General features: G+C 33.5%; 4 protein-coding genes across 5 annotated transcripts; 1 reads left to right on the forward strand and 3 right to left on the reverse strand.

The window, feature by feature from the left end:
• Positions 1 to 377: 377 nt before the first annotated feature.
• On the forward strand, positions 378 to 2240 carry PRXR1 (Peroxidase superfamily protein). Its single transcript, XM_028061492.2, has 4 exons — positions 378 to 686; positions 782 to 970; positions 1172 to 1337; positions 1483 to 2240. Exons 1-4 carry the CDS (start codon positions 456 to 458, stop codon positions 1899 to 1901), a joined length of 1005 nt encoding a protein of 334 aa, XP_027917293.1. The 5' UTR covers positions 378 to 455; the 3' UTR covers positions 1902 to 2240.
• A 3150-nt stretch (positions 2241 to 5390) lies between these two features.
• Positions 5391 to 10114, reverse strand: LOC114179480 (uncharacterized). 2 transcript variants are annotated; one of them, XM_085670960.1, is made up of 6 exons: positions 8728 to 10114; positions 7599 to 8417; positions 7064 to 7254; positions 6707 to 6913; positions 6379 to 6439; positions 5391 to 6140 (listed from the first exon to the last, which is right to left on the reverse strand). In XM_085670960.1, exons 1-6 carry the CDS (start codon positions 8926 to 8928, stop codon positions 5595 to 5597), a joined length of 2025 nt encoding a protein of 674 aa, XP_085527086.1. In that variant the 5' UTR covers positions 8929 to 10114; the 3' UTR covers positions 5391 to 5594. The 2 variants fall into 2 exon arrangements, with proteins under 2 accessions (XP_085527086.1, XP_027921631.1); XM_028065830.2 differs by having other exon boundaries at positions 5391 to 6137; positions 8728 to 10112.
• A 1822-nt stretch (positions 10115 to 11936) lies between these two features.
• LOC114178331 (calcium-dependent protein kinase 2-like) lies at positions 11937 to 16498 on the reverse strand. The gene is made up of 8 exons (XM_028064172.2): positions 15651 to 16498; positions 14749 to 14892; positions 14474 to 14626; positions 13964 to 14079; positions 13069 to 13236; positions 12833 to 12960; positions 12383 to 12482; positions 11937 to 12309 (listed from the first exon to the last, which is right to left on the reverse strand). Exons 1-8 carry the CDS (start codon positions 16396 to 16398, stop codon positions 12220 to 12222), a joined length of 1647 nt encoding a protein of 548 aa, XP_027919973.1. The 5' UTR covers positions 16399 to 16498; the 3' UTR covers positions 11937 to 12219.
• A 3572-nt stretch (positions 16499 to 20070) lies between these two features.
• On the reverse strand, positions 20071 to 21036 carry LOC114176553 (protein S40-5-like). Its single transcript, XM_028061626.2, has one exon. The coding sequence runs from the start codon at positions 20975 to 20977 to the stop codon at positions 20345 to 20347; it is 633 nt and encodes a 210-aa protein (XP_027917427.1). The 5' UTR covers positions 20978 to 21036; the 3' UTR covers positions 20071 to 20344.
• Between the last annotated feature and the right edge of the window lie 3265 nt (positions 21037 to 24301).

Consider the following 24301-nt stretch of genomic DNA (forward strand, 5'->3'; position numbering starts at 1 on the left):
TTGAATTTTGAGACTGAGAGAGAAAGGTGGAAGATGCCCCTCGCATTTGTGCTCCACACGTGGCATGAGTTTGATTCTCATATCATATCCGAAGATTTTTTTATGTAATGTTAAATTCACAAATAATAATAGGTTTTTTATTATTAATCACACGAACAATTTATAATAAATTAATTGAATGACGGAAGAAATTAAACGGCGTGTCACAAAGTCCAAGTTTGGAAGCCAGAAATAGGAAAAGAAAAGTTGCACGTAGCATAGGCACATGCTCAGTAATTAATTTAGTAAATGGTTGTGAGTGAGTGGCTTTGGATCATGATGAAGCCATCACCATGATGATGACTCAACCCGGTTTAACCTAAAGCCGAAAAACCAGAGTGGTATTGCATTTGCACTTGACCTTTATTTAAGAAGAAGCAGAGAAGAGAAGAGTGTAAGTAGGAGAGTGAGTGAGAATGGCTCCCAAGTTTCTAATCCTTTTGGCCGTGTTATCCATTTCAGCACTGTCACTGAGTCCTTCTCATGCACAAGACTCAGATAACAATGGCCTCGTCATGAACTTCTACAAGGAAGCATGTCCTCAGGCTGAAGACATCATCAAAGAACAAGTCAAGCTTCTCTACAAGCGCCACAAGAACACTGCTTTCTCTTGGCTCAGAAACATCTTCCATGACTGTGCTGTTCAGGTCATTAATCTTACTTTTTTCCTTTTCTCTGCAAGTTGCATGGTGTTGGACTTTTTAATCTTTAATCAAAGAGTTTGGTCTTTGTTTTTGGGTAGAGTTGTGATGCTTCACTGTTGCTGGACTCCACAAGAAGGAGCTTGTCTGAAAAGGAGACAGACAGAAGCTTTGGTTTGAGGAATTTCAGGTACATTGAGACAATCAAAGAAGCTGTGGAAAGGGAGTGCCCAGGAGTTGTTTCCTGTGCTGATATACTCGTTCTCTCTGCCAGAGATGGCATTGTTTCGGTAATTAAACTCCTTGTCCTTTCTTTTTCTTTTCTTTTCTTCCATTAGATCTCTCATTTGCTACTTCCTTTTTCATCTTTTAAGGAACTTCACTTTTCTATGCTATCCTCCCATATATGTCAACTGCTTTCAATGTTCTGCAACAAATTATTCTTGTAGTTAATTATTTTGATGCAAGCTTCCAAATTTAATGTGTTGCAGCTAGGAGGACCCTATATCCCTCTTAAAACTGGGAGAAGGGATGGTAGAAGAAGCAGAGCTGATGTAGTTGAAACATTCCTCCCAGACCACAATGAATCCATTTCTTCAGTTCTTGACAAGTTTGGTGCCATGGGAATTGACACTCCTGGAGTGGTTGCATTGCTTGGTATGCACTACCATAACAAATATTTAATAAAACTTGGACTTTGTGACCTCAGTGGTCCCTGTATAAACATATTCATGAATGTATGTGGGGTTGTTGCTTGCAGATTTAAGTTTTAATGATTGAGGTATTTTGTTGAACTGAACAGGAGCACACAGTGTTGGTAGAACTCATTGTGTGAAGCTGGTGCATCGTTTGTACCCGGAGATTGATTCAGCACTGAACCCTGACCATGTCCCTCACATGCTGAAGAAGTGCCCTGATGCCATTCCAGACCCGAAGGCTGTGCAGTATGTGAGAAACGACCGTGGAACCCCCATGATTCTGGACAACAACTACTACAGAAACATATTGGACAACAAGGGGTTGCTGATAGTGGATCACCAACTGGCGAATGACAAGAGGACGAAGCCTTATGTGAAGAAAATGGCCAAGAGCCAAGACTATTTCTTCAAGGAGTTTTCTAGAGCCATCACCTTGCTCTCTGAGAACAATCCTCTCACTGGCACAAAGGGAGAGATCAGAAAGCAGTGCAATGTTGCCAACAAGCACCATGAGGAGCCATGAGTGCTTTCTTCCTCCTTCTGTGTGAGGAAGAAAAATCTGTAAAATATTATGCAAAAATAATTAAGGGGCATGCTGTGTTTTATTTTAGGTTTGGTTGAGTCATATGAATGAACCCATCCAGACCGCTGCTTGAACCTTGTCGGCAGGTTCGTGGGGATGTGAGGACTGAGATGTGACTGTGTTGTTGTTGTTGTTTTTTTTATTTGAATAAGGATGTTATATTTAGTACGCAAGTAGGAGTTGTTGGGTAGAAGGGTATGTTCACGGTGTTAATTATGATATATCAATGTATGCATGTGAGTGCTGTCTTCTATGGCAGTGACAACAATGTTTATGGTATCCACACTCAAAAGTTTGTTCTTTCTTTCAACATAAATCATGGGTATTCACAATCCTATTCAAATAGGCCCCAGGATAGAGACTAGATGAAGCAAAGTTTAGGTATCTAAGGAGTAACAAATGCACATTTATTTTGAATGTAGGTTGGCAAAAAGATTAAGCCAAGCAAATGCATAATTGCAGACTAAAATAATTGCTCATAGATTGTATAAAGTGGTCCAAAAGGAAAGATGAAGTAAAACAAGAGTGGTGGTCCATTGTTGTGGGCCAAACCAGTTCGATATTTGAAAGATAAGAATGGATTTGAAATGTTTTCTTCGAAAATGGCCATTGGCAATGAGCTGCTATAAGGGAGAAAATGCCAGAACAAGATCACGTTCTGGTTACCATGTTTCTGTCACAAAAACTGATGAGAAATGTAGATTTTTTTCTTGATGATTCTTGGTAAGTTATTTGGTAAACAGCATAGCAAGAGTATATGATATTTGATGAGTAGGTAAATAGGATATTGAAAGGGTCTATGGTGATTAAGAGTTTAAACTAGCCACCCTAACACTGCCATGGTATAAAAAGTAAAATACTTTACTTTTGCGAAAGGTTATAAAGATAAAGTCTTTTAGAAAAGTATTGTTATTAATGTCTAGGATTCAGAGGCTTATGCACCTACCACACCATTTGAGATGAGAGTTCACAGTATTAGTTTTAAATATGATCACAACCATACAAATCTGAAGAAACAAGTATCTAACAATTTTTTATATTAATCTTATGTGATTTTATTTGAGGGTTAGCATACTGATTAAGCATTCAGTTAATCAGTATGCAGGTTTTGGTTAGTAAGTCTTAGCAAATTGACTCCTGGTGAGTTAAATATTGAATTTAGATTCTTTGCTAGTTTTTTTTTTATTGTTTCTCTAGTATTTTCATAATACACTTAATTATCATCAATTTTAACATTTTAAAATATATTAAAAAAATATTTAAAATAACAACATAATACTTTTAATGTTTAAGGACAAAAAAACCAGTAAAGAATATTAGTAATATTATTCCGACTGAGACCAAAATTGAAATTGATTGCGGCAAATAGAACAATAAGTTTGAGAAAATGAGTCTTTCCCAAAAACGGATAAGGTTCTTAAGATAAAGCAATCTGTTATACGTGGACCATAATAACTATGCAAATATTAGTACTGTTTTTTGGACATTACTTCCTGTACTATGAAATCGAGAAATAATGATATTATGATAAATTTTTACAACCAATTATTTTTGGTAAAAATATTTTTACTTTATTTATTATGTAACTTTTATAAAAAATAAATCTTGTTAACTTAATAAAAATATTTGTTAAAAAATCATTTTAGTATAAAATCTCCTTTGACACTATTTCATTCTTGGATTTTATTTTCGGAACACGGATAATCACGGTTCTTTTACAAAATTGGATAATTTTGACTCTTTTATTATAAAAATGGATCAATTTATTAATTAATTACAGGATCAATTTATTAATGATTTGATTTCTTTTTATTTATTTTTAATTTTTATATAATTTCTAAAGTTTTATATATTTTTTAAGAAATAAATTTTTAATAATTTGATTAAAAATATTTTAAATAAAATTTTATTAAAATTTTGATATTTTAATTCTTTATATTTTAAATTTTATTATTACATTTCATTATAAAATTTGATTAAAAATATTTTAGAAAAATTATTAAAATTTTGATATTTTAAAACTTAATATTTTAGATTTTATTATTACATTTTATTATAAAATTTACAATAATAAAATTTGATTAAAAATATTTTAAATAAAATTTTATAAAAATTTTGATATTTTAAAACTTATATTTTAAATTTTATTGTTTCATTTTATTATAAAATTTACAATCATAAAATTTTATTTAAAATATTTTTAATCAAATTATTAAAAAATTATTTAAAATATATATATAAAACTTTAGAAATTATAACAAAAATTAAAAAACAAATAGAGAAAGATCAAATCGTTAGTCAAATTTACGATATAATTAATTAGTAAACTAACCATCTTTATAATAAATAAATCAAAATGACCCTAACATATAATTAATTAATAAATTGATCTATTTTTGTAATAAATATGTCAAATTCACCCACTTTTGTAAAAGTACCTGATCACCCCATTTCTATTATGAGAAACTTTTGATGGCGTGCAGTGAGAAGTTTAATAGGGTGTAAGAAGTAATATCTTATTGTTTATGTTTAATCATAAGTTATTAAACAAAAATGTCCATTTATGTTTTTCAAAAACTTCTTTTCCTCAAAAGACTTTCTTTTTTCATTTTTTTTTTCAAACCTCTCGACTTTCGAAATTAAGTTCATTTCTGTTTTTTAAATTTTAGTATAAAATAATTTTACATAAAATACTGTTTCAAGTTAGATTTAGTTAATTTAAATATATTTTTTTAATTTTTTTAAAACAATCATTTCAAACAATAAATATTCTTAATTTGGATTTTTTTAATTTTTGCTTTTAAGTTTTTGTTGAGTAATTAATTTTTTTATTCTTAAATTATAACTTTTTATTCTTAAATATGCATTTTTATTAAGTGTCGTTCTTTTTTTTTCTTAGAACTAAACAAATTTCACCCTTTTACTGATTTTATCCTACCTATATTTTCAGTTATCCTATCAAATCTAATTTAAAACTTATATATATATATATATATATATATATATATATATATATATATATATATATTCAATTCAATTCAACTTCAAATTAATTCAAGTAAAAGTTTAAACTTTATTTTACTAAAAAGTCACTTTCTATAACATCAATTTTTGGTTAAAATATCTCAATTTTCCTCTATCCTAATTGTCCACACATATAATTATAAATAGAATAAAATAATGTGTTTATTTAACTGTGATGAAAGCTTAGTTGCAATATTAATAGCACGTCTATGGTTTCATTATGTAGAGCAAGCTACGGCCATCAATGCTCTTGCACATTCCAGAGAAAAAGACTGCAATTATTGTTCTGATAGCAATGGCTCAGCTCCTAATTTCTTGGTGTTTAAGATTGCTGCAGAATTTAAAAATATTCTTACTAATCTAATTCAAACATGCAGTGTTAAGTGTGCTTATGGAAAGATGTAATTAAAGAATTGCTTAACTGTAGAGCAACTAAAAAAGTGAAATATAGAAGAGGGTAAGAACATATTAAGGCTGGTAATGTTTTGTTACAAACTGCACAGAAAAGCTATGCTATGCATCATGTCACTCCAAGCATCTACAAGATTATTACATTCCAAGTACATCATCAGTTTGTGGAATGAGTCCATCATTTGTGGAATGCAGGACTCAGGCTGAAGTGCTGCTATCAGTGTCACTGTTAGTTTCATGTGACACTAAATCATTCTCATTCTTTCCACTATCTACTAATGACTTTGGATGATTGAAATAAGGTTGTGTTTGGATTGAGACGTAGTTTGCAGCAGCAGGAAAAGAATGGTATCCATATGTGGAAGTATAGGGTCCAGGAAGAAATGCATTTGGTGGAGGCCAATACATCACTGGCACAAATGAACTTGCTGGCTGTGGTGGCAGCATACCATGATTACCAGAGGCATTGGTAAAGGAATTGGCAAAAGCTGGATTTAGGATGTGAGAAATGTCTTGGGAAGAAACCTGAGATGGCATTGAATGAAATGCTGCCATTGCATATGTGTAAGCTGAGGAATAGCCTGTTAAACCAAATTGAGTAGCTGCTGAACTTGTTGGTGCTGTCTGTTGAGGTGAGATCTTCTGTGAGTTGTGAGACTTGATGATGGCATTAGGGTGCTTTTTTCCTTTGGATTTTGCAGGAAGTGTCTTTTTGGTTAAGTTGTGGGGTTCATTAGTACCCTGCTAGAACAATACAGTGTAAAAAGCTTCAAAAAGCTAACAAATATGTGACACCAAGAACAAAAAGCTATTTTGAAGCCACCAAAACCAATAGAAGTGTGATAAAATTGCAGCTATTATATGAGAATGTGATAGTTGAGTTTAGTCACTCAATTTGGTTTTAGAATTTGTTCCTTAAGAAAAACAACAGACAGGTGACTCATACAAAGAACAGTGCATTACATGAGATTCATATTCTTACATTGTCACATGCGATTGAATGTGGAAGAAACAACTCCTCGCCTTCAGCATCCTCATCAGTCCTGCAAAGGAAAAATTATGTGTTAGATGAACTCGGCAACATTGTATTCCACTTTTTTTCATTCATTGAATATAGCTTTACACATTGGTGGTAATGGTAAGTACTTTTTTCTGAGAATATTCTGGTTTACATTAAATGTTTTCCTATTTAAATTACACATCTTTTGATTTAGATCAATGCTCCTAAAAGATTGTGCTGTTCTTTAATTAGGAATATATGTATCTTGCTGCTTCTTTTATGATTGCTTGTTGCATATAATTAGATAAACCTGTAATATTTCTGAAGCAAATCTAAGTTCCGGTATTTGGTTTCGCTTTGAACTAGATAATCAGGAAATCCTGCCATAAACAGGAGTGTGATGCCCAAAGCCTTGAAGAAAAAGCTTCCACTGCGACAATGAACCAACACTGCCATTCGGCACATGAGTGGACCAAAAGACTTCAGTTTGTTTCTTCCCATCCTCTGTCTCACATATCTGTATTATTCAATCAAAAATTTACTCCATATTAGACTGCATATAAATGTTTTGAAGTAAAATATTCATTAAAGCCAATGCCAATTATAATATAGGAAACTACTATGAAAAAAGGAAGTAACATTGGACCATTATCATTCCAAAACTTACTCATTTTGAGGAAGATTTCTTGTCCTTCCACCATATTTAATGCACAAGAATAAGCATGATGGGCAACTAGCATCTGATGGACGCATGGCTCTTTCTTCTTCTAGTATCTGAACAGGACATAATACAGGGTTTTGTCGATTTGGATAAAATATTTTCCTCCGAACACCAGGATTCTCGTATAAAACATGCTCCTACATACATTGAAAAATAAATCATTACTAGTTAAAGTATAGTAGTGAGGTATTAGTAGAAAAATACAGAAAGTTGTGGTTTCATTACACTTCATATACTCAAGTTTCTATGCAGACGAGGCAACTGTAATCTCTGATCATCATAAAATTTGAAGAAACAAAAGTTTAATTTGTTCAATTCAGAAAAATCAGATTGTATAGGAAAACAATTAAAACTGCTGGATGCAAAGAGCATGACGCAAAAATGAAAACCAGAACTAGAGGTAACAATGTGACAAAAAATTATCTCTTATTTTAATTGATTTGCTGCATCAGAGAAATAGCATTCTAAGGATTGCTCTTACCCCAGGGCTTTCTGGAGACACGTATGGTTCTCCTTTGTTCAGAATGCTAAAATGATTGAAGTCCAGTTCGTACATATCATCACATCCATGCCTTATGCCAAGTGATGCAAAAACTATGATTTTCCTTATAGTGTGGGACTGAGCATTTTTTTGTAGAAGGGCTTCAGACTCAATTATCCTTTTCACTTCTTTTGGACAGAAAGCTAACTTCAGAGGCTTTCTATTATGTGATATGCGTTCTGATCCTGAGGAATGGACCTCAGCTGCTCCTGTAAATGCTGCACTCTCCTTAATTTCTTTCCCTTGGAATGTTTTGACTTCACTCTTCTCAGATAATGGAGCTACCAATATGCAACTTGTCTTTTGATTTTCATGATCTTCTTGTCTCACAGAATCACCAGAAATAATTCCCATGCATGATGTATTTGATTCCTCGCAAACATGATCAGCTCGGTAACCTTTTTCAGCACTAAAGGCTTCATTTTTGTCATCAACTTCCTCATGTCTATGGCTATTTTCCGTATCATCATCAAAATTTTCATCACAGGCATCATCACTATCCGTTTCATTGAAATCTGCAACAGAGTTGCAGTCTTTAAATTTTTCAGCGTACAAACTTTGGCCATTGTCCATGCTCATCCAATTAACTAAGCGCTTTGCTCGATCAATCTGCTTAGGAACAGTGCCTTCAGTATCAGTCTTGTACTCTGAGGCCGTTTCACTTTTCACAGTATTCCTATTTTTCTCATCATCTACCATTTCTATCTTCTGCCTCTTGAAATTCTTCAAGCTTCTTGCAACTGCATGCTGATGATTTTCCTGATACCAAGGGAGATATTTTCACCTTTAATGATTAAACGGATGAAAACTTCAACAAACAAGGAACATGAATAATAATGAAAAGCGGCATCATGGTGATAATGTTCCTAATGTGTCATTGAGTACAACTATACTTAGATTTCAGCATGCAATGTGTAGATACGTATAAGCATATTGCAGCCGGTTCATCAAATTAGGAAATGCCTTTTCATACATAACTCTAAGTTTAAACAAGCATGTGTTTATTTAAGCAAAAATACAATTGCAAACAAGAAAAACTAGTCATTAATTATTTAATGACTAACCGTACTTGAGATTCTTTGTTTCTTTCTCTTAACTGAGCTTCGAGCATTGATATTCTCTCCATGAGCTCTGCATTCTTCTTCCTTTCCCTCTCCAGCTCGGCCGAAATCTCAGCAACAACATTGACGCTATCTCCTCTCACTTCTTGTTCTATAGCACACAATGATGAGGCATTGACCAAAGCAGCACAAGATTGGAGTTGCACCATTGGGAATTAAGTCAAATGATTACGTAAAGTGACAGATAGATACCCTATATAAACCACTGATTAATAATAGTAAAAGAGAAAATTGTAGTGCCAAAGCAGAACTAATAGCAGCAGCAAAACGTTAAGGTCTTTTGCTAAAACATATATATTCCCAACAGTTCATTGTTGGCATGGAAAATCATTCTGAAATGGACCATTTGTCTGGGAAACACAAAAGTGTATGCAGTGGAAACAAAACGGATATATAGAAGAGAAGAGGTTTCACTCTGAGTGGAGGCCTAGAAGAGAAGTTAAACTCATTAGCCAATGCCAATAGACAGATGCAAATCGCATGATAGTGATCTCAATGCAAGGCAAGAACGGAGTCCTTTTTGTTTTGATTTTTGATAAATATCACTTTTCAGTTTCGTAAAAGAAAAGGAGCACAGCGAGAGGAGTGGCATGCATTAGCATCACCACGTGCGCTTCTCTCTCTATATCATTGTATTCCGAGCCACACTTTTGCTATTATCTTCAGATCGCAGAAAAGCGAAATCTTTAACAGGTTTGTCTCACGAATTCACCATCCCAGAAGCTTAAATCATATTGTAGTTCTATATTATTAAGCCATGTACTGTGAGTACATATTATTAGTTAGTTATTAACTTTGGGATAATAGTAGACCAAGTTTAATGAAAAAAAAAATGCAGCTGAAACGCATAGAAGAGAATGTGCACCTTTGGTGCTTGGTAAGGTTTAATTAACCTGCAGCATACATAGCTTGGTGGCTTCATTTTTTTTTATGGACAATGCATTAATCTTCTCTGCTACTGGTCATGACAACTCACCGTCATGTTTTAATTACAGTTGCATTGCGTTGTCTTTTCTATAAAGTGTGAGGCTGTTACCATGTTAACAGTTTGGAGCATCCGAGGCACCATTCACATATATTATTGTATTGTTTAATTCAACTCTGTACACTGCGTTGCTGTTTCAAACTTACAATGTCAAATGTTCCATTTCCACTTCCACCCTTTGGCCACAGAAAGATGCCAACCCTTTAAAAAGCTTCTCATCTTTGATGTTTTCATAACTTTAGTAAGTTTAGAGTCTCTGAGAGGCCTTTTTTCTCTTAACTCATATTTCTCTGTTTGTTGTAAATTATTACTATATAATAATAATTTCTCTTTCCAAGACACACAGATACAAAGGAAAGGGGTGCACACGTGCATATATATATATATATATATATATATATATATATATATATATATATATATATATATATATATATATATATATATAATATTATATTATAGTTGGTGGGGTGCATAATAGGCAGTATAAAAAACAATCTCACGTGGATGAGTAACTTAAATTGTTGTCTCTTAATACAATATTTGTCAGGGGAATATGAAGCTAAAACCTTGGATACCATCTTATTAATATTAAACAAACTTGATTAGCGTCAGGAATTTCTCCTTTTGCAACAATTGGTACGCCCTTTGATTATTCTTTGGAGCTGTGACCAGTTTACTTTGAGGTTACCCCAAGAAATGAAAATATGTGAAACTTCGGACCCACGATTCTACTGACTCTCAAGATTATTTAAAAACTACAGAAAAGAAAGAAACAAAAACCTTATGATCACTGCATTTCTAGTTTCTTTTGCCTGATTCTGTCTAAAGTCTACAACAATGTTTTTGCAACAGATCATAAAATGCAGCTGTTCTGTGTGTACTACTGCACTTTCTGGTCATCAAGGTCATTCTTTGGCAGATGCTCAGTAAATTGACATTAACCGAGTTAATTTTTTCACATTTGAGACAGAAAACCAAAATGTACTGGACACATGTAACATACCATATAATATATACATTAGGTTAACTTTAGAAGTCACAATATACCGACATCACTGTAACATAATATGTAAAATTAATATAAAGACTAAATCTAAAATTCAATGGGAGAATCAAAATTTCAAAACTGAATATGAATCATTATAAAGATAAAAAAAATACTCATTCAATTGATGTGACTTTCCTATTTATATTTGTACAGAGTCTATTTAGTTTAGCAAGGTCAAACTGAGGTTGCAGGGGACTTGGCTAGCATTTTTTCACTCACTTCTGGTCTTTTTAATACACTACTTTTAAAGTAGTAATGTTTGAGCTTATGATGTACACATTACTGTTTTTTCTCTCATGTTTATCCTCAGCTATCTTAATTAAAGTCTTATTTTATCCTCTCTCAAACAAAAGCCAAAAAGTATTATACATATTTCACTTACAAAACTAAAAGTTCACACTTATAGATGTTGTGGCATGTTACCATTACATTATTATCTTGATAAAAGATACTGCTGAGTCTAGAGCACTAATATGTCTAGAGGACCACTTGTAAAGTAAACATGGAAACATAAGCAATACATGAGAATGCATGGAATATATTTATTTATAAGAAAAAGAAAGCACAAGCCATTTCATATTTATGTTCTAATTTAGCTTTTTCTATTAAAATTCAAATTCTAAGTTTTAGATAAAATTAATTTAAAATAAAACAAAGTATATAAAGCTATAATTATTTTAAAATATTATATCAACTAATTTAAATGCTATTTTTAGCCGTACTTCAAATGTAATCAACTAACTTATCAAATATCTCACATAAACTCATCTCTACTATATTAGGTATAGAGTAACCATCTAACCCACTATTTATTATTTTTTGCCAGTCAAATTAAAAAAATGAAAATATACAAAATACATAAGAATATTCAGAGCATTTTAGTAATTGAGATTACTTACATTTAAGCAGCAGGGATAAACTACCCAGAATAAAGTAATAGACATAAACATGTCCAATGGTATAAGATAAGCCACAACATATGACGCATTAAAACAAGAGGTGATTTACCTCTTATTATAGCTCTAATCAATAGGAATAAAAAAGAAGGAAATATAGCATTAACACACAAGATTAAATTGTCAGAACATTATGCGAAAAAAGTTCAAGTTTACACTTCAATATAAAGGTTAAGGAAAATAGTTTACTCCTTGATTACTTGTTACTTGGTCACAATAAAAATGATAACTCTATATAGTACAAAAGTATCCTGATATAAAAATTCAGTTTTCCATGTTTGTAAAATGTGACAGCTGAACTTATAAAAATTACAGAACACGCAATCCAACAGACACAACAGGAACCTTGTAATAAATTGGGATTGCAAAGAAATATCATCTCAATGCATGAAGTGAACTGTCACATTCCCGGAGATAGTGCTTTTTCCCAACAGGAATAAGTCAGTACTCAACCAATAAGTGGATTAGCTGTCCCTCCCTGCTGTGGCATTCCACTTCTCATCATTGCACAAAATTCCTCATAGTTTATTCTTCCATCCTGTTAGTTCGAGAATTGTTAGTAACAGTATCATCGGTCTATACTGTCATTAAACAAACTAGAACCAACTTACATTATCTGTATCCACCTCAGAGATTATTTCCTTTATTGTTGCTTCATCACCCATTCCATGTTGGGTCATAGCAGTCTCCAATTCATCTCTAGTAATGTACCTACAAATGAATTTAAAGACCATTCCTATCCATCAACCTTGTGTAACGCTCAAGTCTCATGCTATTGATAGTCTTAAAGTGAACTAAATCAGTTTAACATAAAAATGTTACTGATAAAAAGTACTATCTAATATGGACCTGGAGACTAGAAGACAAAAATTCAAATTCTCATCATAAGTTTGTCAACAGCATTGAAGAACTCAACTAGAATCAAACCAGAGGATGAAACAGTTAAAAACTACGAAGATGGGTGAGTTTAAACACAACATTATCTAGTTGTCTGAAAAAAAATGGTTAGAAAGAAATTGCAATATGGAAAACACCTAAAATACCAGTTTTGTAAAACTCACCCACTGTTATCCTTATCAAAATACTGGAATGCTTTGTAAAGATGCTCATCGCGTTCAAGTCTGTGCCTATGCATTGTAGCTGAAATGAATTCAAGATAGTCGATTGACCCATTTCCATCAACATCAGCCTGAGAAAAATTATACATAACAACAACGCTGAGATCAAGATACAGTGAATGCACAAATGTTCAACTAGCTATGCTCTTGATAAGGATATGTAACTACTAACTACTTACAGCATCCATGAGTTGCTTCACTTCAGCCTCGGACAATGTTGATCCAATTCGAGCCAAGCCAGTCTTCAATTCTTCGTAGGTAATTGTGCCACTATTGTCAGTGTCCATATTTGCAAACATTGCTTTCAGACCTTTAATCTCCTCTTCTGATAAATTTTCAGCGATAACCTCCAGAAATTTCCACCAATGTCAGTAATGGAGAAATACATAGAGAAATAAAAAACTGGAATATGTAACTCAAAAATGCTTCTCAAAAGGCATACAACGAATTGAGAGGATAACTTAATAAAAGCAGTTTCTAGAAACCTAGAAGCACACATACAACGCAAATACATAGTATAAAGTATAAAATTATATTTATAAAACACAAATCTTTAATCAAGAGAGAGAATTGAACTTGTCAATATGAGCTCAAGTCATCATAGGTGTTGATGTATTAACAGTCATCATAGGTCCTGATATAGGTACAGCAGTTTTTAGAAATAACATGAAATAAAGGGCAAGTCTTAAGTGTTTGTACTTCCTTGTAGAAAAGTTGAAAACTTCAGGACATCAGTTTTGCTGTACAATAATTTATATCAATAACATAGACAATATGTCAGTTTCAGATACAAGTCTCTGATTCCATTACATTATTGTATTAAACATGGTGAAAAGAAATTATTAACTTGTTTCAGGTGAAAGCAACGGAGGCTAATATACCATACAAAACAAACAGAAGTACTTTAATAATATTGTAGCCGTAGTCATATTTGAGAATGAGTAAGTTTAAATTTGTTTGTGTACACAATATAACAACTGCAATCAAAAGGGAATCATAATCCCTCAACAATATCAAGGACCATCAGAAAACGACATTGACAGTAGATGTTTTAATTGAAGTTTGATGTCATACCTTTAATGCAAGCTTCTTGAGCTTATTCATTGCCCTGAATTGTTTCATTCTGGATAGAACTGCACTATCGATTGGTTTATCAGATGCCTCCCCACCTTCTCTCATCCATGGGTGTTCTTACCAAACAAAATCATCAATTAATCAGGTTTAGATTGAAGAAAAAAAAAAAGACAAAACACTGCAAACTCAAATGACTAATAAGAAAATTTACTTAGTTGATGATATTTTGATAGTAACTTATTGTTGGTAGACAATTAACATTTCCCTGGATAGGATTTTGCTTGCTAGTTCTTACTTTTACAGTTAAAAACACAAGTAAACTATTCTCGCTGTCTATATATACAGAACTTGGGAAGGTCGACACAGCAAGTAGAAACACTCAAAAATTTTGTAATAAAAATGGAAAGGAAGACAAGTAAATTGCTAACCTAATAATAACACTTTTAATTTAAACAAATAAGTAGCATTGTGACAGTAACTTGAGTCAAATTAGAAATGGTAGTCTAATACCAAGTACTTGTGCAGAAGTAATCCGTTTCTTTGGATCTTGTGTCAGCATCTTCCTGACTAGATCTTTAGCGCTGTCTGATATGGATGGCCATGGTTCACTTACAAAATCAAGTTCACCTTCCAATATGGCATTAAATATTCCCTTCTCAGTTTCTGCAAAAGATAATCGAAACATATTCTCACACCCATTGTACGTTGAATAGTTCATTTTTAAATAAGAAACTCAACAATAAACAATAGATATGCAGCATTGCCAAACTACAATTAGATCTTACCAGCCCAAAAAGGTGGTACACCACTGAGAAGAATATACAATATGACACCTGCACTCCAAATATCTATTTCTTTTCCATAACTACGACGCAATACCTCGGGAGCAACATAGTAAGCACTGCCAACCATATCATGATATACCTTCCCTGAAAAATTTTAGAAAATGCTATGAATTATCAAATGCAGATTGTGAAAGTAATAGCCGTATCAGGTAACAATAAGTAGGTCCTTTAGAACGACCATAGCAATCAAATGGAATCATAATTCAACATAAACGAAAATGACAAAATTATTCAATCCTGTGGATACACTTCAATGTCACCTTCAGAAAAGGAATTAAAAAGCAATGTAACATCGGATCTGAAATTTGCTTAAAAAACAAACAAAATGTCATCTACATCACAAAATCAAATATTTTTTTACAATGGCTGTTCTGATCAGATACCTACATCAAGAATCAATCTCACTCCTAGAAGTCCTTAGTATAGAATCATCTGTTCCAAATCCAAGAATCCTTGACAGGATACCCAACAGCTATCAAGGTGATATCTACATATTAAACAAACATCTCACAGTCCACGGAGTGTGTTGGCCTTTAAAGTTCCCAAAGGTCATGTTATATGTAAGTTTGACCTGGCGATAGAACACTGAAAACTTATCCTATCAATGTTCTTATGAGTTGATGAGTCAACTTAATCTTGATGCCCAAATGGTACACCAGTGAACTAAGGAACAAAAAAAAAAACAGCATTCGAAGTAGCACAACAACGCAAACAACAAATAAACAAATCAGAAATAAATAACATCAAAGCGAAAAAAGGAACAAAATTTCTATCATGCTTCACCGCTCACTGCCCCCTGAATATCTAAAGCAAGGAGAGGTGAAAGTGAAAGTGATGGGAACCTTCTTCAATGAAGACAGAGAGTCCAAAATCAGTAGCCTTGAGCGTGGCGTCGTCATCCTTAGTAGAGAGCAGGAAATTTTCGGGCTTGAGATCGCGGTGCAAGACTCCCATGAAGTGGCAAATGTGAACAACGTTGACAATGGCGCGGCAGAGAGAAGCGGCGGCTCTCTCGGAGTAGTGACCCTGGGCGATGATCCGGTCGAAGAGCTCCCCGCCGGCGCAGAGTTCCATTACAAGGTGGACCGACATCCTGTCCTCGTACGCCCCCTTGAACTCCACAATGTTGTTCTGCCCAGACAAATGCTGCATGATCTGAATCTCCCTCTTCATGTCCTCCCTGTCCGCCTTCGACACCAGCTTCCTCTTGAGAATCGACTTGCACGCGTACGTCGTTCCGGTGGCATTCTCCGTGCACAGATACGTTACCCCGAATTGCCCTCTTCCCAGTTCCCTCCCCAGAGTGTAGTACTTCTTTATATCCTCAAAGGGTTTCCCTAGAATCGTGGTGTCGGGTTTCTGCACCGCCCTCGCATTCTGGGTCGGAGAAAGTTTGGGTTTTGGGGGACTCGCTACCACCTCTGACGGTCTTTGTGGTTTGGGTGGTGGTGCTGTTTGAACCTGAGCAACAGTGGTGGTAGGTGGTGGTTGAACAGCGTTTTGACTGCCACTGCCACTGCGAGTGCCTGATCCATAAGCAGTGCTGAATTCTGCGTTTGATTTTTTCTCCTTGCTGCCATGACAACCCATTTTGTGATTGGAAGGATTTGGGAGAAGATTGAGAGAAGAGTGAGAGAATGAGGTAGTTTACAGTGATGTGGGCACAAAGTAGAAAAGAGGGATAAAAGGCAGCTACTGTCCAAGTCCAACCGATGGTGACACTGTCAACACTCGCTGTGAAAAACATTGAATATTTTCGAATCCGACCAATTTGTTTTTTTTTTTTTTTTTAACAAATACAATCATAAATAAATCAACCATCAAATGGATTGATGATGACACCCCGAGAAAAGGAAAGACTGGTGCAAATAATTTGGTTTGGTTTGGATTTTAGTTTTAGTTGATTACAGATCATTCGCGCAAATCTCACTCCATATCAACCCTCCCAAGCTCCTACTGTGCAATATTCAGGTTTATTATTATCAAGAAAAAAAATCTCTTATGGAAACTAAAATGTTATGGGCTTCTACTTTCTGCACCCATAATTACTGAAAGAAAAATTATATTTTAACTTACTTTTTTTTACTCACTTTTAATTCATTGTTCCAATCATCATTAAATTATCTTTTTCTATTCTTTTTAGTGATGTGATGATCTAATGGTGATTGAAGTGATGAGTTAAAAGTGGATCAAAAAAAAATAGGTTAAAGTATCATTATCTATATATATATATATATATATATATATATATATATATATATATATATATATATATATATATATATATATATATATATATATATATATATATTCTCATATGGATTACAGAAATTGTGATTCTATATTTTAGACATATAAATTGACACAATTTTTAACCCAAAATTTTAAAAGATAATAGAATTATGGATCTTTCATCTTATATAGTGTTTAACTTTATCTTTTTTATCTCATACTTAAACTATTTCCAACATTTAATAATAACGTACGGATTAATTATCTTGATTTTTTAAAAATAGGATTTCCATAATAAGGTTTCTAAATATATGATATCATTTCCGTATTATAACAGGCTTGTTTTTGAAATTTGTAAATTAGAAATATATTTTTATTGAACAATTTTGGAGAATATTCTCGAATAACGTATATAAAATATAATATACCTTTCTCACACACTTTCTCGAATATTAGTGGTAGGATCAAACATTTATTATTAAGTTAAAAATTATAATTATTAGTTAAGGCATAATTGTTTCTACTTAATTGTTTCTACTTAAAAGATAGCGCAACAATCCAAATATTACAATTTAACTATAACTAGCTTACGTTTATTTGACCTCCGATACAATTAATGTCTCTTGCGTCAGAAGAACATCTCTTCTTTCTTGTTTCCAGAGGTGTTGTAGAGAAGAAGAAGATATAGTGGTGGCAATAGTTGTAAAAGCGCCAACAGCCTGGTGCATCTAGGGGGTATGTTAGTCTTTTTGTTGTCAGTATGGAGATGTAGGAAGAAATCATGGGAGGTGCAGGAAGAAAAGCATAAAGTAATGTCAACTTCACTAGATCTGGGTCGTTATCTTTTTTTTTTGGGTGGGCTATAGGGCATATTGCTCTAAAGGGACTTGTTTTGCACCCTTATACTTTCCTTCATCACCCCTATAAATGTTAAATCCTCACTTTACCTTTCTTGTTTAAAGTTTTTTCAAAGTTAAGAATCTTTATGTGAAATTTGAAAACTAAAAGTAATTTTCAAATTATATAATTTGAAAGTTATTCTTTTTTATAAAGTAACTTTTTGGATCATATATTTAACTTTTGTATTATATAATCCATAAGTCATTTTTGCGTGAAAAAACTTTTAGGTTGTATATCTAAAATCATTTTTTTTTACTTTTTAAATTGTACGATCCAAAAATAATTTTTTATTTTTAAATTATACAATTTAGAAATTATTTTTGTATTAAAAAAAACTGAATTATGTAACATAAGGTTAAGTTTGAAGTTATACAATTCAGAAGATATTATTAAGGATTAGAAAGACCTCCATTACAATGTTCAACGCAATATGTTGAACTTTGAGCGGAAAAAAGTGTAAGAGGTAGAAAATATCGAATTAGAAGACACGTCAAAAGAATTACATAGTCTTTTACAAATCCATTTTATTTCGGGGCCCTACAATTTAATTGAAATTAATTTTCAAGGTTTTCAGAAGTTCAAAAAAGCGACTTAATTGAAATTCATTTGTAAACCTCGTTCAACAACATTTCGTCTTTAGTTAAAAACATTATGAATTAGAGATTACTAGTTTCGTATTGTTATATCCAATCCCAAGAACAAAAACACATATTGTATCGTAAAAATTGTAAGTTATTTTATTTTAGGAAATTATATATGGTATATCATGCGTTAAGACTTTGAATTGTTGTGAAGATGAAAGTTTTGGTTGAAGTAGAAATGGAAGAAGCAGAAGCAGAAGTAGAAAAAGCAGGGAAAGTTAAAGAGTGTGGGAATCATCCTTTGAGTTTAGAAGGAGATTCCTCATATTTAAGCACTCACTATTCCCCTTTTTGATCGTGTGATGGAAGCACTTTATTGCAAAGGGGGAATTGATAACAAACGTTATTTGTTGTTAAAGGTATGGTTCCACCTTGTAAAAGAAAGAGAGAGTTGGAGTGGTAATGTTTTGTTCCATTGGTCAAAGGTTTTAGTGCTTATCCGAAGTCGATGATATCGATGATTGTGGCACAAACAAAACTATATCTACCAAAGTCTGTGTCAAAAGTTTGGCAGCAAGAGTGCGAAACCAGTGGTGATAAAGGCACCTGAGTTGTGAGCCCAACATCTATGAGTTGCGTCATTTTCATGCAAAACAAGGGTGCCACCATTAACTTCTCATTCACCATCTTTACTCCTAATGTCATTTTTTCTTCACAATAAATTCTAATGGAATATACTCATCATTTTTCCATTTTATGTTTATGGCTATCGTCCTCCATTATTTCACACACATATTCAACTTTTTTTTTAAACAAGATTATTTTCAAGAAAATAAAAGGTTTAAGATTTGATGCTGGGAATATGCGACTGTACCATAAAGTGCAGTTTATATCACATGTGAGTTTTTCTTTTTCTTTTTTTTATATATAGAGTGGCATCGATGATCAAGATGAATCGTTATTATTATGTATATGAAGAGGATACTAATGTAACGGAATACACTTAAGTAACTTGTGTACGTAAATTAATAGGTGGAAAATAAAAGGAACAAAAATCATTAATCATAATTTAAATTATGTTGAAGGTTGTGCGGATCTTCCACGGTAATAAACTGACAGTGAATATTATATAAATATTTTTTACCTTATCAATGAGTAACGTCAGTGTTTATTTAATGTAACTGAGTGTAAAAGTACGGAAATAAAAAAATGGAATTGTTTCCCAAACAAGTAAGTAATGGTCTTAAAGACTTTTGGGCCCTTATATGTGTTTGATAATTATTTATAAAAAAGAAAAAATAGGTTATTGTTTGGAAAAAGGTGATTTCTCTCGGAGAATATATGTGATTCTGAGCATTTGAACAAGAACCAAGCAACGGAAGTTCCGTTGGAGACTTTGTTTAGTTAATCGAGATTTCATGCTTCATGCTCCCTCCTTTGTCTCCTTCTCATCCAACTTTCAAATCCAAACATTCAATTTCTGCTTCTTGCCAAAATATTCTTATGACTTCAATTCTACGGGTTTAGTGCGAATAATCACAATACCAAATTATCCCAAAACAGATTTTATAACATCTCATGTGCTACCTCCAATACAACAAATGCTTAAACTCATTACCTCCGGGTCGGACTCTCTCAACCCGACTCCACCAACCCAATAATCATCACTCATCCAATTTTAATAATAATAACCCAAAAAAAACGCTAAATCTATCTGTTTAATTTTTTTTTTTGAATTTCCCCAAAAATTTTAAATCAGCCACCACCCATGAAAACTAACTATAAGGATCGAATGTTCCAAAAACCAAACCGGAGCAAACAACTCAGCCGTCGAACCCGGTCTGGCTCCAAACGGCTTCGCGAACCCGTCTCATGTCGCGGCCCTTTAACGTGCGCCCCACGCCCTCGAATACTGAGTTCGCCGCCATCTGGCGGCTGCGCGCCAGGTACTCGTGCGGCGGTACCATCTCGGGGTCGTTGTCGTCGAAGGCGTCGTCCATATCGTGCAGCAACTCGACCGAGTCTACACGGAGGATCTTGCTCCAGTCGGGCACGTTCACGGGCGCTGACGTGGCCATTTGGTGGTGGCGTCCACGTGGCGACGACGACACGGTGTCGTGCTGCGGGCGGTACTGGTGGTGCACGATTCTCGTGGCGCCACCACCACCACCACCACCACCGCCACTTGACCCATTCGGATCCTCGAACGCCAACGACAAACCCCCCACGTGACGGTGCCCCTGCTGTTCCCTGCTGTTCCGACGCCGCGGCCACTCGCGTGGCTCCCAGTGGCCCGGCGAGGCATTGACGTCTCCTTCGCGGTCTTCCGGCGTGGACCACACGTCCTCTTCCCGGAACTCTGAGGGTTCGACGGCGGCGGAGCCCTGGGATGAGTAGATTGTTCCCAAGAAGCGCTCGCTTCGGGCCACGGCGGGGAATTTTCGACCCTTGGCCATTTGCGCTTCTTGTTCCTGTTGGTGTTTGGAACCTGGTTTTGCTTTGGCATAAGCTTTGAGCGTAGCGGTGGAGGTGTTTATATAGCCTCTTTTTCTCTCTCTCCAATTTCATTTCAATTTGAGTTTCAACTTCATTTTGTCTGCATTTCCTCCCATCCTGTCCGGTTAAAACTGAAGCCGTCAAAAGTAACTAATCTAAACATTTTTTGAAGTACATACCAAAACTAAACTTTCCCTTCCCTTTTTATTCAACAACATTACTAATTTATGTGTCACCTTTTGTTTCTTACAAATTATCACTGTTTTATATTAACTCGATTTTGATAAAATTCCGTACATCAATTATTCAAACAATTAACTAGGGGACATATTTAAAGTACACTCATAATTCTAATCCATCTATATTTTTTAAAGGAGTCAGTTTGAAATGTTTATAATAATAATAATAATAATAAATAATATTTTTTTAAGAAATATCTCTAATTAAAAATCGTCACTTCATTTATTGAATTTGGATTTTCTCTCATTCAAACTAAACATAACAATCATATTTAATAAATCCTGATTATTTATTATTCTTATTACTAAATCTGGCCAACGAACCAAAACAATTAAAAGAAAAAGTAACGGGGATATTAGTGTTTAATTTAGTGTAACAATGACTCTGTTAATTTTTACTCAATCCCCGTTAAATATAACTAAAAGCAATAAACGATCAAACTTTGTTTAACAGGATTACTGGGGTTTATCGTGAATAGGAGAGGATACAAACAGTTAATTATTTATATGAGTAACGGATACAATATAAGTATTGATTTATTTATTTATAATGAGAAAAATAAAAAACTAAAATCATAGAAGTATCTTAAAAGGACATATATAAAGTAAGTCTCATTAATATTATAAATTGGTCAAGGAAAAAAGACTATATTTATTGATAAAATATTTATTTTCATTTCTTAATTATTGTTCAATAGATATTTGAATAAAAATATCACATTTTTTAAAAGAGAAATGTTAGTATCTTTTGAATATATATTTTTTTATTTAACAATATTTTAAAATCATAATTTTATGCTCTTACTTTTTCTTTACAATTCTGACTCATAATTTTAGAAGTTTTATTAAATGTTAATAATAATAAAGAAATGAAATTTAAAAATTTACTGGTTTTTACACTTTCTGGAATAATTGGTGTATATATATTTAATCATAAAAATGATTTAAAATTACTAGCATATTTACTATTTTATCTTTCAAGAATAAGTTAACTAAAAATGATTTATTTATTCACAAAAAACAAAATCATGTACATAAAATTATTTTCCAGCTAAACGTGAAATACGCGTAATATAAACAGTGAAACAAATTAATTTTGTGAATATATAATTAAAGAGTTGGTTTGTTACCATAAAGCCTATTTTTTATTATAAAAAATAAATAAACTAGACAGTAAGTGATTGAGATAAAATGAGGAGTATCTTACTTGTTGTAGCATTTCAAATAAGGATCTTTTAAAATATGTCTCCATCCTATACTAAGAAATTTGTAAAATAATGTTTATTTCAGAAATTGACATTGATAGATATACGAAGAAAGAGAAAATAATGCAGTAATGGCGGTGTTACACCCAGGTTGGGTTTTTCCATCAAATTTCCATTTTTGTTGTTGGTGGCTATACTATAGTTCGCATAAAGAGATTTATCTTTTCCAGTTCTGGTCACTTGAGGATTCACATTTTCAAAAGAAATCAACAATATTTGAAAACCAAATCACACTTGAAGTAAAGTGTTGGTTAATTAAAACGAGACACTGTTACAGTGGTGGCAACAGATAGAAGAACATCATTAAAAAGATACAACGATTGAATTGCCAGATGCAATAAAGATGGGAGGGTCCACGTGGGTAGTTTATGTTGTTGTGTGTGCAACCTCTTACAACCCACCACGTGTAAGATTCTGGAAGAACGGACCCGTTTATGATGTCTCAATCTCCTCCACGTGGCTACACAATGACAGGTTGTAGTTTATTGTGAAAATAAGGTTGCAGATTTCGGAAGAAGAAGATCAAGATAATGAAATACTTAATCGATCATGCTAATGACACCAAATTCAATTCACAAAACAACACAATTTCGAGCTGACGTGGCCATGGATTTGTAAAAGGCATCTTCTTCAAAACCAAATCAAAATCGCGAGAAAGAGCAAGCAACGTGAGAGAGCCACATTCAGCGGTCCAAATTTTGGTTTCACTCTGTCTGGGACCCACACGGTGCCACATGTCGTATTCTCACAGAAAAACCAACAATTATGGTGCTGTCAAATAATAATAATAAAAAACATTTATGAATTAAGAGCACGGGCTTTGGGCCCAGGCCCGCTTCGAGTGAGGAAGGTTTTCCCAAATGGCCAACTGTAGTTAGGTCCGGAAGTGCGGGATTGGGTGATAGTTTCCGCGTGTGCCTGCAAACTGCCATCTTTTAAATGCAGTATTGATTATTGATGAGAGGAGAATGGTTGGTTTGTTTGTGACAAGTTTTGAATGGGCCTAAGATTGTGGAGTGGGCCAGAGCACAGGAAATGGTTGGACATGGGAGGAGTGGGCCCCTGGGCCATAGGTCCAACTCTGATAGATTTAGACCTCTCAGTGGAAGCAAGCATCCTATGCTGTGGTTTTGTTCTGAGCCATCTATTGAAATTTGTACTTGGCAATAGCAATGAGGTTTGTTTTGTTAGTGAAAGAAGAAGAGTGGGTAAAATAAAGTGCATGAAGGAAAAAGTTGAGACATTGCGGCTTCATAGAATCATTCACTGTTATGTTTCTTTATCTTTATCAACAACGACACTCCACAAACTGCCACTCAACTTTTTAACTATTTTTTCATACGTAAAACCTAATAAATAAATACCCTTTAAATATATTTATATCTTATATTTCATTTTAAGATCACATAGAATTATTTGTCGTTAGGTTTATAGGGAGGGATATTACCGGAGACAACAAACATGAATGAGACCTGAACCTAATCAGGTAAGGGACACCACTCTCGATCCAAAATCTTAAGACAATGAGATTTATGAGTCTTTATTATTATATAGTGATATACTTCATCATTTCTATCCAATGTGGGACTTAGACTTAAACTTGAATGTCTAAGGTTTTGCACATTTTTATGATACTACTAAATATATAAATATTAATAAATCAATAATATGTTAATTATTAGTTATCATGGATTAGATAATTTAAAAATTAAATAATTTTAATAATTTAATTATATATAATTTTTTATTGGAAGTAGTTATTTAAATGTTAAAAAGTTAT

This window comes from Vigna unguiculata, chromosome 3, assembly GCF_037176805.1.
Source record: "Vigna unguiculata cultivar grain cowpea cultivar isolate G323 ecotype 2 chromosome 3, ASM3717680v1, whole genome shotgun sequence".
Lineage (NCBI taxonomy): Eukaryota > Viridiplantae > Streptophyta > Magnoliopsida > Fabales > Fabaceae > Vigna > Vigna unguiculata.

What these genes read in the sequence shown, in the direction of transcription:
- PRXR1 (XM_028061492.2), top strand. Translation starts at nt 456, where the DNA reads ATGGCTCCCAAGTTTCTAATCCTTTTGGCCGTGTTATCCATTTCAGCA. An exon ending in CCAGAGATGGCATTGTTTCG is followed by an intron (nt 971 to 1,171) that starts GTAATTAAACTC and finishes AATGTGTTGCAG; the next exon opens with CTAGGAGGACCCTATATCCC. An exon ending in TGGAGTGGTTGCATTGCTTG is followed by an intron (nt 1,338 to 1,482) that starts GTATGCACTACC and finishes TGAACTGAACAG; the next exon opens with GAGCACACAGTGTTGGTAGA.
- LOC114179480 (XM_085670960.1), bottom strand. Translation starts at nt 8,928, where the DNA reads ATGGTGCAACTCCAATCTTGTGCTGCTTTGGTCAATGCCTCATCATTG. An exon ending in AAAGAAACAAAGAATCTCAA is followed by an intron (nt 8,418 to 8,727) that starts GTACGGTTAGTC and finishes CCTTGGTATCAG; the next exon opens with GAAAATCATCAGCATGCAGT. An exon ending in TGTCTCCAGAAAGCCCTGGG is followed by an intron (nt 7,255 to 7,598) that starts GTAAGAGCAATC and finishes CAATGTATGTAG; the next exon opens with GAGCATGTTTTATACGAGAA.
- LOC114178331 (XM_028064172.2), bottom strand. Translation starts at nt 16,398, where the DNA reads ATGGGTTGTCATGGCAGCAAGGAGAAAAAATCAAACGCAGAATTCAGC. An exon ending in TACTTCTGCACAAGTACTTG is followed by an intron (nt 14,080 to 14,473) that starts GTATTAGACTAC and finishes TTGTTTGGTAAG; the next exon opens with AACACCCATGGATGAGAGAA. An exon ending in TTTGATAAGGATAACAGTGG is followed by an intron (nt 12,483 to 12,832) that starts GTGAGTTTTACA and finishes ATTCATTTGTAG; the next exon opens with GTACATTACTAGAGATGAAT.
- LOC114176553 (XM_028061626.2), bottom strand. Translation starts at nt 20,977, where the DNA reads ATGGCCAAGGGTCGAAAATTCCCCGCCGTGGCCCGAAGCGAGCGCTTC.